Raw genomic sequence first — 12,255 nt, 5'->3', positions numbered from 1 at the left:
TTGCAGACAAAGTATTGCAATGGCAGCCACAGAACACCCCCCCCCCCCCCCCCCCACACACACACACACACACACAGCTTAGCTTGTCAGCAGCACCTTGGTTTTAATAAAAAAAAAATATTGTATGCTATCTTCTCCCATTGCAATTCAAACATAGGATAGTTGTGGTATCTGTAACCATCTGAATTGTTTCCTAAATAGGAAAAAAATCATCCGCTAATTACAGTCTACATCGGGTAGACACTGATGTTGAGTGACGGACTCGAAGCACTGAAGCCGGAAAAATGAAGCACAAAGAGACGAGGCAACATTTGTATATCAGTATCATTAATACTAGAGCTTAACAGCTTTGTGAGGACATAATTTCCCATGCAGCTCTTGTATTGAACCGCATTAGCGTGTGCATATTTTCGCGAGTCAGTTGTTTGTAATTTTCCCAACTATTGATATTTGCCTGTCCATAGTCATTTAGAAATAAGCATCATTTCCAAAACAAGCATTTAGTCATTTGCTCGGGACATACCAAACAACCAAACTTGTGAGTAATTCCAACGTCCATCTTTGTTCCATTCATTAGCGCGGCACGCTAATGAGGATCTGTAGTGACTCATTATTCTTGATAATCATCTGAATGGCAATCTCATCAGTGGGAGGTGATGGAGTGTGTTGACGGGACGTTTGTCAGAGGTCTGGGAATGACTCTATTAGTGGTAGGTGATGCAATTAAACGGATCATGTGGCAACTGACTTATTTTACAATTTCACATGAATAAGGATCATCATGATTTTCGTAATTATCTACTCTTCACACAGACAGGTCCAGAGTCACCCAAATTAGCTTAACCCTGCGACAGGCCATCCGATGCACGGTAAAGGTTTAATAAAACAAAGCCTTTTCCAGCTTACTAGAAATGAGATCATTATCTATGAAAATTTTATGTAAACCTAAATTTCATCTTTTATTATTATTAGCAAAAAGAAAAAAGCAATATAAATCAACTTTCAACAAATGTTAACTTTTACTTTTAACAACATTTATACAGGATACAAGTTAATCTGAAACTGAAAAAAACACTTAGTGTATCAAAGTGCCTGAAATTAAAAAAAAAAAATCAATCCTTATTTAAACTAAAAACATGTTGGCCAACTGAACAGTTTGATGCTAAAAATAATATTAAATAATTATATAATAAATGAAACCAACATCTTGAACTTTTTAACCTGAAGAAAGGTATAAAACGTTGTGCGGATTTTTCTAAATCACATTCATCATTCATGTGATTTAGGAAAAAATGTTGTTGACAGCAACTTAAAAATTTCACAACTCCAGACAGACTTTGACAATGAAACTGCCACTGCACCACCTGCTGTCGCGGATGTGCAATTACATTTCACAGCGCAAAGAAAAGAAAAAAAAAACATCCCCCTCCCCCATTTGAGAAGGACTGATTCAACCCAATCTACTGTGTTAAAATAATTAAGCCAACTCTGGATAAAAGTATAAAAGTTGACATTTTTTTAAGCATGTGGTTATTGGAATTTTGCATGAATTCTATACTGTATACATCTGGAAATGATTCATTTGAACAAAATTTGCAATGCAATATGTATGCCAATTTGGAGACATAAGGAAAAGTATAAATCAGGCAAGGACAAGAAGGCTAATTAAAAATATCAGTCAGCCAGCAAAGATAGCCCCCAGGGCTACTGAATAGCAAAGAACATCAGCGCAATCTATCAGGGCCTTTTGTAATCCTTTTGATTTTCTGGGAACTTTTATTTTATGTCGTGAAACAATTCCAGGCCACCCATCAATATTTTGTGTTGCAGTATATTATCACATGTTGCTGAGTATGACAGCCATTGTCTCCAAATATAAGTTATTTTTGCTTTAACCTCCAGAGAGTCTTTTTAATAGCTTTTTTATTTTTTTTTATTTTTGTGAGTCAGATGTTCCACGCTCAGGTGAGGAGGCGGCCTGCTCCTCCACAACAACAAAGTCTAGACCAATCGACTTACTCTTATGTCTCGAACAGCAGCGGTGAATCACGCTATCGATTGAAAAATGAGCCGAATGCGGTTAATTGTCAAGAAGCTTTGGCAAAAGGTGGCTATGTACAACAAAGGTAATTTGAGGTTCTGTGCAAGATGAATTATTGAAGACGTCGCACTGTTGCGCGCTGTCAGACTTGCAAGAATAGCACATGATCGCGGCGAAATTATTCATCATCTTGAGACCCGTGTGAGTGTTAAAAAAAGAAATGAGTAAATGTTTTACTGTCTGCGGCTCAATGTTAAACCCCAACAATGAAATATGAAATCATCAAATAGGTAATCAGTAGTTGAACAAATGTTTTGTGTAGTTTTCATGAACACGTCATCATTTAGTCTTCATTATCTTTTGATGTTAATTTCAACTGGCGGGTTTTTCTCTCTCATATAAATGACAAATTTAAATTATGAAACTGGGGTGGAGTTGAGTAGAAACTGTGTAAGGGCTAACAATCTACCTCAGTGTTTGCGGTTGACCTTATGAAGGAAAAAAAAACTGTTGGCATAAAATCCATTACCTGGGAATTTCCTAATGAAGGCCATCAGATGGGGTTGAATGCTCTGGGAAATTTCATGGCGTTGGTCGGTTTATTAGACACATTACGACTTTGGAAAAGAACTCTGGGGGTTGGTCACTCGCTGGCAGAAAAAGCTTGTGAGGCACACACTGTCTTGGATCATAATTTTAGGCTTTTAAACAAAGTAAGTCAAGCTTAAACAACTAATATGAAAACATGGGTACCAACGCAGCTAATGTGATGACAGTCAATATAATACTTTATAGAAACAAACTGTGATTTAATAATTAATGCGGGTGCCACTTATTATTATTGTCAAAAGGCCAATGATGGGACATCTGATGATTCCCAAATGTCCAGCATAACAATTTTTATTGTCATTTTAGTTGTTGTTAGGAAACACTGTAGATTAAGGGAAAGTCAGACAAATGTTTTCTTTGCCATAATTTGTTCTATCCACCAATACTCAGCTAAACATGGCATTCTGATTAAGTATTTTGTTCGGGTCACCCGTTTCCGAAATTAGTCATGTGACATTCAGAAGCAGCGCTGTGTGGTCGTTACCTATGCCCCGAGCAACTGTACTCCCATTTCCAGTTGTCATGATTAAAAACATGTGGATATTGTTGCTTCATTTACATTCACAAACACAGTATCAATCATAATACAGTTTTAAGACTAGTAGGGGATTTATAAGGCAAATTTTTGGGTTGACTTGTCCTTTAATGCCACTTGTCCGCCTTAAGGAAAAAAAAAGGAGAGAGAACCTACCAACCAATTTCAAGCATTCAGACAGACCATAAAGACAGTTAGTACTTATTTGTTTTCATAAACTCTTCATCCACCCGTTGCCCCCCCCCCCAGGTTTCCAATGATTTCCTTTTACGTCAACAAATGATCCTGCAACATATGTAGATATATGCGACAAATGTTACTGAGTCACTTAGTGTGCCTTTGTATTCCTCCATTACTGTATTTTAGTCAAGCAGAAGGATTTGGAATTGGATGATTTCCAGAAATTTGCATTCTGGAGATCCCATTAAGTTGTTTTACTACTGTATTTTACAAAAGCTGCTAGATACACATTTTAATTTATGTGTGTTCACAAAATGAATTAAACTCAGTGGCATTTTTTTGTTACTGAAGTTTTGTGCTCAGTATTTATGTTTGTGTGTCTGTTGGGGGGGGGGGCATCGATTGCACCTCAACCCGTCCCCGCCATTGACAGCAAACATTACAATGGACAACAAAATGTACTTTGCTGGACACTTCACTTAAACTCATGCCCCCAGTCTCTCTCCCCCATCAGTTTTTTTTTTTTTTTGCCACTATGGAGAGTAGTTGAATGTGACAGGATGATCATTCTCTCATAAAAGTTGTCTTCCCCCTCAACAATAGTTGCACCCCCACCTCCCCGTCTTTCTGAAATGATGGCATACGCCCCTGACTACTACTACTACCGAGCATCTCCAAAATGAACACCGCCCCCCTTCCCCCTCCCCCCTCCCCTCCTTACCTCACACACGCTCACACATACATACGGACGCTTGGACGCTGCAGCGTTTTTTAAGAGAGTGTTGGCGAGCCGGGAGAGGAGGGAGGAGGCAGGAGGAAGCCGATCATGTCCGGAGCGCGTTAGGAGGAGAGAGAGGACGCGCGCACGTTGACATATTCGAAAAAGGGGGTGAAGAAGAAGAAGAAAAAGAAGCTGGCGATCGGATGGAAGGGCGGTGCGTTTGGGTGTCATTGCAGACATGGGTCGCCGCGGCACGACACCTTGCCTTGAGCTCCTTGGGGGGTGTTTTCGCTGCCAGTCCTTCGGCTCTGCAAATGGCGATGTGCTGCTGATGCTACCGCTGCCGAGCCCGGGAGACGCAGCCGAGGCGGCGGATGCCAGGGAATAATAAGACTCATATATGATCACCTGCGCTTTTCTTTGCCTGGGATTTTCCGTTGCGGTGGACGGTACCATGGTGAATTACCAGAAATATATTACTGTGATGCAGCTGGCTCTGGGGGTGACCGCCTCCAACAAAGAACATTGTCTTCCACCAAGGAAGCGAATGTGGTGAGTAGGAATCAGGGAAGGGGATGCAAATCAAAGCTGTCTTAAAAAAAAAAAGAAAAAAAAGGAGTTCCAAATGACACAATAGTAATTTTTGTCACTGCAGCCAATCTGTAACCATCTCACTACAATGCATGCTGGGAGGTTGTGTGTCTGTGTGGTTTTTTTTTCTCCTAAAGTTGAATGGCTAGTGCAGTCTTTACCAACCTTTATTGGGCTAAAGGCAATATTTTACACAGGCAAAAGAAAAAACAAATCTCACAACACACCACTTAACAAAAATGACAAAAAATTAATACAAAGGTTACCGTCTGCCATCTTGTGGAAGTTACTACACCCGGCTGGGATTGATTGATGAACATGTTATTTTAAAAGCGATTGGTTGACTAACCATTATTTTGTGGTTGTCTCTAATATGATATCAAATTGACTAACTGATGAAATCGTTTTTTTCATCTCCACAGAACAGTCATCCTTCACATTTCTTTGCACAAAAACCGAGAGTCACCTAATTGTAATTACACATCTACTACAGTAGTTGGCAGTGGCGTAGCTCTATTTTGTATTTATTTTTTCTTATTTGGAGTGGGTGAGTAGTACTGAGCATACACACAATACAACACAGAGCAGGAATTAAAGTGTCCTGAGCAAATCCTTTAGAGCCACCATGGAATAATATTTAACCTGGGTGAAAAGAAAAGCAAAGACAGACAAACAAACAATGTTAGTGAATCTATTCTTTGTTTTAAGTCCATTTATATTTTTACTATACAGTACATTCCAGTTTTCTTTAAAAAAAGGATACAATCTTATACGGAAATGTAGTTTCAGTATTACAACTTTACACACAATTTACAGTATTTTAGGCATAGCAAAATATTTTCGTCTTGGGGTGGGGCCATAATAAAATACAGAGTGGCACTGATTAACACATATAAATTTCATTTTTGGGGAGAAATTACATAATTCTGTGTCACTTCACTTAGACTTGCATATTTCAAAAAAAAGAGTGCTAATGCTCTTATTTTTGGTAAAATATTGTCACAAAAGTGTTGCAGTTTACAGTCATATGCCAAACTGCAACAGGTGTTCCGACATTGTCGTAAAGTCAAGTGACACCAGTGTTCTTCCGCAAAAATCACACCTATTTACATCCCTATTGAAAAATTAAAACGGTCCCTGTGATTTATTTGCAAAATACTGCCAAATAAATAAATCAATGCGATTAGCTGGCAACATTCTGATGAATAAATAACAAATTTGGTCGAGCTCTTTAAATAATTTTTTGAAATGCAAAAAAGTCTGCTCAAAATGATCCTTTTGACTCTTTTGAAATTGGGTAAAAATATTTTAATATCACATGAAATAACACAATTTTTTACTTTTAATCTTACCACACACACATTTCTTCTTTGTCGTTGATAACACCAAGAAATAATTCAGATCATTTTTTTACAGCGTTTTGAACTGGTTTTACCATATTTCATAAACAAAATGGAAAAAGTTTAGCTATCCCCAAATGAAGTAAAATTGGCTCCCTGGTTGGAAATCACTGAACTAGGCTGATGTCATCGTCACAAACTCCATCTGCTTCAACGTGAACGTGAAGCGTTTATCCATTCTTCCACTTCCTTTGCTGTGTTCTCCTCATTATAAGAAAAGAACATGAAACATGGCACTGTGCTGTTTTTATTCCCATATGTGCACCCCCCATTAAACATGTCCTCTTTGCTCTCAGCATGTTTGTGTCTTGTCTTGCCACCACTTTGTGTCCTCATTAGTCCAAGCTGCAGTGGTCACCTCCTCTCGCGCCCTCCTCCTCCTCCGTCCTTGTTTTTACTTAAAAGAACACACAGTTATTCTCCTCACGGGAAGGAGTACCAAGGCCGAGTCGTGTATGCGGTGTGGTCTACTTAATTACCAGCAGATTATCATCAAGCTGAAAATCAAAGATTCTTAATGAGGAGTTGGCTCCTTGGAAGTAAAATAGCAGGTGGTGCTTGCAAACACTTGGCTCCAGTGGGTGATGGAAAACCAAACCACAATGCATGAAGGGGAGCAATAATGACTAAGGCTAGCTGTAAAAAAAAAGTGCAAATGCACTCATCGGACATGTCATTTGGTATCTCACTCTGATGAGCCTCTTAAGCAAAAACGTATTTCGATTGTGAAGTCGGCAGCACTCTGCATTGATTGTTCCATTTGGTTATCATCTATAGTACACTGATGGTCCACTTCATTAGGTACACCTGCACACGCTAGTGTGATTCGTTTTAGGGCCCGACCAATGTGAATGTGTTTTTTAGGCCGATGCCCATTGGCAGAAAAAAATACTGTTTATTCGGCTGATTAATTTTAAACGTGAGCATGAAAAAAATAGGTGTCATTTGTATGCAAATTTGTACTATTTATAAGCCAACCTGGTACCTATTCCTTGTGAATATTAGCAGTCAACAATATGTATGGGGGGGGTTCTTTTTCGATGCACAGAATGCATTGCGTGGCACAGTTAATGGTTATAATTGAATCTGGTGTTTGTGTTACTAGTAGTTAAATGGGTGTCATATTGATGCTTGAACTTTGTTACACTATGTACTTTATGATGACTTTATGTTTTTAAACAAGCTGTCACTTGAGGTTGTGTGTCAAGTAGTGACATCCAGATCAATTCTTCCGCAACTTCCCTGCATATTATATGCATTTATGCGTAATAAATAATAACACCAATGCTACTTATATACAACTGCTGTTAATGTTTGTAGTAAATCAAGGTAAAATGTGAACATACTTTGCAAATATTGGCCATTCGGTGTTTGAATTATCAGTCAAGCCCTAATTCATCATAAAAGCTGTACAAAAAAGTGTTTGCTGTTTCATTACTATGCCATTTGTGGTATGCACTGTGTATTTCCAAAACATTTAACACAGCTATCAATTCCAAAGCCAATGTGTTTTTGTTATTCTCTTTTTAATTATTATTTCCAACTGTAATCAATTAAAATCACTACTGACCTACACACTGTATCCACCATGAGGCCCTATTTGCGCCACCCTCAACCCTATTTGGTCTTTTGCTTTTTGTTTCCTTTCGTTTCACTCGGTAATTGCGTGAATATGAGAGTGAATGGATGTCTGTCTCGATATTTATTTTCAACTCACGTATGATCCTAATGAGGATAAGCGGTGTAAAAACATGGATGGACACTTCATATAATGATGTTTAAGACCCTGTGAAATTCATAGATTTGTTTCTAAATACATCTTATGTTTGTACATTAAGTAATAAAAACGTGTGCAAAAACCGAGAGCCGCTGTTTTTAAACTGGTCTAGACACGGTGGGCCTTAGGTTTGTACACTTAAAATGAATATTCATGATATATTTTCTACGAATGGACATGGCCCACTATGACAAGGCTTAATACTCAATCAATGTAAAGCTAAATCGTAATGAAAGTGCTTCAAACATACCCTGTAAATTCCTTACGAATGTGGTGAGGTCATTTTACTCACATGACTTTACCAAATTGCTCTGGCTTGCATTCTTCAACATGCTTTGTATATAAAGAGCTTTTTTTAAAGACCCTGTAAAGTGAACTCAGACTTTTTTTTTCATAGATTTGTAATAAAGGTTTGAAGGTAATTGCTGTGAAAAGACGGAGAACTATGCTGCACTCGTTTGTGGAAGTAGAGCTTTTTTTTCACAATTTATTTTTTTCCTCATTTTTTTGGCTTTGCTAAAATGGAGCCCAGTGACGCTTTTGGGCAAATTTAAGGTAAATCAAGCTCTAAACTATTATCAAAACAGTTGTCAGAGTGATAACAGTAAAAGACAATCCAGTAGGATAGGTTTCCTTGGAACCTCCGAGTACCGTATACAAGCACTACCAAATATGGACAAGATTGCACCAGGGCACAAATAAAAAAAAAAAGAAGAAGAAGAAAAAAAATAAGTGCAGTGTGAACAGGCCTTAAAAAATATGCAAGACAGATTTTAATAGAAAATAAGCATTTTTTTTTGTCTTTGATTGGAAGGTAATAGTTGAATGGGGTGTACTTTCAGCAAAATCATAAAGCATTTAAGAGCAGGGAAAGCGACTTGATCATTCATGATTCTCAAGTTATTTCGTATACTTGCAGATTTTTTTTTCTTCATTCAGACTTGTTTTGGAAACACTTCACTGCAGTGTGAAATTCAGTTTTATTTTTATTTTACAGCGACTAATATCAATGTTGCAGCAGACATTACATTCCCAAATCATCAAACAAATTATTGTAAAATATTTCTCTCAGTTGGATGCAGTGCACTTCTCCATGACGATAACGGAACTAAAATGGCAGTCAGTCCAGCCCACACCTCCACATAGACCATAAGCCTCCCAATTTGGAAAAGCACCAAATTGCACACTTTCCTTGATGTCCACCTTCTATATGCCTCATTTTCACATCAATAGTCATGCATTATTCACAAAGAAATTAAGGACACTGTCAAAAAAAGTCCTACACTGCAATGTTGAGCAAAATCCTGAATCTGCACCTTAATTTGAGGGTTTCTTTTTTTCTTTGCGCCATGACTCAACCCTTCACAGTTTCAAAGAAAGTTTGGGTCCTGACAAGCTCACACAGATGAAACTATAATTAGATCTCACTGTATCTAGTAGTTATGCTTGTGTATTTAAAACAACCACATAACTTTGCCTTAAAATCTTAATGTTAACACAAAATGGGGAATACCATTGAGACACTAAAAACTTGTATCTGTGGTGGCGTTGTAAAGCAGTAGTGCAGCAACACATGTAGATATATTAGAACATTACTCACAGACATAATACTTTATCCTCTGCAAACTAATTAATCATGCAGATGACTGAGTCACTTGCAGAAGTTTATCGTTTGCATAACCATTATATTGCCTCCAGTAGCAAAATTAAGCATACCAGCAGGAGCTACAATAAATAATTATGATGCACATTTTTTACATTCTATTGAAATATTTTTATGTACAGTAACTTCTGAGATCAATTATTAGCTGTATATGCATATACGTGTAAGAGATTCTGCGTCCTTTTGGGTAGACGGCGGTGATTTTACGGCATGTGTATTTTTTTTTTTTCAAAATGCGGCATAAATTACCTTTGATTAAAGTGCTATGTGCTCCGCTTTTGTGACCAGCGCAAGTCCGATGTGAGTTGTGGTCTCAGTTTCTGCAGTGGCAGACTATTTCATAGTATTTTTTCAGTTCAAGCATGCGTTCAAATCAGTAATAAACAATAATAAAGATGCACAGAATTTCGGGCAACCTAATATTTGTAGTTTTCGCCACAAAGATGATTCAAACTGAAAGAACACAGCCGCAAATGGACGAGAAGGTGATGCAAAAACCAGCACGCTTTGTAGGCAGCTATTATACAGCATTTCAGCGGGTTGTGCAAAGAGCACTGCCGAGATTCCAGTTTTTTCTTTGAACTATGGGCAAGCCAAAAAAAAAAAGACCTAACAGGGAAGATCAACAACATCACGTCACAGGCCAATGCCCAACTTGAAAATAAACACTATAAATTATACTATGCAAAAGCTGTAAAATGCTTTTATTTTGAAGTTGCCCTTCGTAACTGTTTTTGCAGTGTGCCTTGCCTTACGACTCAATTTTTATTGCCGTCACATACATTATGTCTACCAACAGCAACACACCGCCATTAAAAAAGACCCTATAACCATATATATATATATATATATATATATATATATATATATATATATATATATATATATATATATACTTTGTATATATGTTAAATCCCTACTTACACCATCATTGTATATTACAGCAAGAGACTCCAGCGTTAGCGCTACCCGCTAACTATGTATGTGGTGCATTCAAATGCAGTCAGACATTTCAAATTTAGACAGGAAAATGTCTGTGAATGCATTAAATGTTAATAACTGAAAACATCTAAATAAGGTGGGCTCTCTATTTCTTATTTTCAGTTTCAGTCAAACATTTTCATTTCTGTACATCTCGAATAAATTATCTTGTAATCATATAATCTCGAGGCTGAAATGGATCCAAATGATTTTGGTGAACTCAAAGTTCATTGACTACAACTATAATTATCCTCTCACAGACCGATATTAAAAACAGCTTCACATCCCCAAAACAAAGCCCTTGTAAATGCACCATATAGTGATCAGATCACCATTTTATCCGATGCATATATTTGCGTAGTTACTGTAACTGTTGCTATCGCAGGAGTCAAGGGTGCTATCGTTGGCAGCCTTTCATCTTTCTACCTAATCATATTCATTGTCTTATCTCGATTGCTGCCTGGGGACAAGATGAGGCTTTTCTCCGAGACCTTTCATGTCTCCCTTGTTATTGTTTGTGATGATTCACACATCTCCCTATCAAGCATCTGATTTTATTTTAGCGAACCCGGGCACAAAGGCCTGAATTATTCATGGAAGCGCCAGGGTGAGCTCTGATCTCATTAGATTGAAGATTTGTAACAGTAAGAGTGACAGAAAGGGGATGCGCCAACTGCTATCAGGTGTTACGAAAGTTAGGGGGTTTTGTAACGTTCAAAAAATAATGAGCTATTTCAGGAAATTGACATTTTTGGATACACACAGACTTTTCATTGCAAGTAATTGTGGTTAATCTCTCTGATCCGGTATGACATTGGTCTGCATGAGCAAGATGCGCGGGTTCCTTGCTATTTTCACCACATTTGTGTTTGCATTCGTTTGTGTCAAGGTCACGCCATTGTTTTGTGGGGAACCTTTCACAGCAATCGGCGTGCCAGGTTCCCTTGCGCTTAACCACCACTAATAATGGATTTTGGATGGGGATGCTGTCTCTTTCAAGAGATCTCTACTTAGCAATGGTAATGATTTCTGTTAATTTCCCTAATTGTTTCCTATTCTGAGAATGCACTCAAGTGTGACACCGCTTGGATTGCAAAGCAACTGCGCAGCGAGACTGCAAATTCTTAATAGTTTAAGAGATTTAGAGAGAGAACTCAATCACAGGAGCAAATCAGATTTGCATTGTTTAAAAAAAGGATTGTGCATGCTTGAGAAAGAGTAGATGTTAATAATAATAATTTTAGTTGGTATGTTTTGATTTTTACATTCAAGTCAAACTGCAAATGTGGCTTCTGTTTGACAGATAATCATAGAAGATGCTTCAAAACAACTGCCAAAGTAAACATCAAACACAGATAAATACAGTAATTAAAGGGGAAGTCAACTTTTTACAAAAAATATGCTCTATCTGGCTAAAACATGGTATTCTGATCAAGATTGTGTTTATGATATATTTCAGTAGATATGCAGCAAAACCAACCTGTGTAGTACAGTTCATGGGCGGCCATTTTGCCACTTGCTGTTGATTGAAAATGACATCACTGATGCTCAGACCAATCTCAGATCATCTTACGCACAGTATAAGGCATTGTCACATGAGCAAACAAAAAGTCTCAAAGGGCTTCACAAGCGAAAGAGTCAGAGAGAACAAATTCACAGGAACACCTAAACCAAACTCCTAGAAGGGCAGGGTAAAACTCAAAACCCCAACTGGCGAAAAATAAGAAACCTTGAGAAGGTACCGCAGGTGGAAGGAG

At 37.8% G+C, this 12,255-nt stretch overlaps 1 protein-coding gene across 4 annotated transcripts in view; it reads left to right on the top strand.

The window, feature by feature from the left end:
- Positions 1-12,255, top strand: part of tjp1b (tight junction protein 1b) — a 78,810-nt gene that overhangs the window by 6,905 nt on the left and 59,650 nt on the right. Inside the window, exon 1 of one of the 4 annotated variants that reach the window (XM_088416349.1) lies at positions 4,175-4,638. The exons of the other annotated variants lie outside the window; for them this stretch is intronic. Within the exon in view, the coding sequence (XP_088272475.1) occupies positions 4,487-4,638 (152 nt within the window). The 5' untranslated portion in view covers positions 4,175-4,486. Of the gene's footprint in view, positions 1-4,174; positions 4,639-12,255 lie in introns of those variants that run through there. 4 annotated transcript variants of the gene reach the window in all.

The sequence above is a fragment of the Hippichthys cyanospilos genome, chromosome 6, assembly GCF_059441005.1.
Source record: "Hippichthys cyanospilos isolate Australia breed blue-spotted pipefish chromosome 6, RoL_Hcya_1.0, whole genome shotgun sequence".
Taxonomy (NCBI): Eukaryota; Metazoa; Chordata; class Actinopteri; order Syngnathiformes; family Syngnathidae; genus Hippichthys; species Hippichthys cyanospilos.
This window is presented reverse-complemented; position numbering and strand designations above follow the sequence as displayed.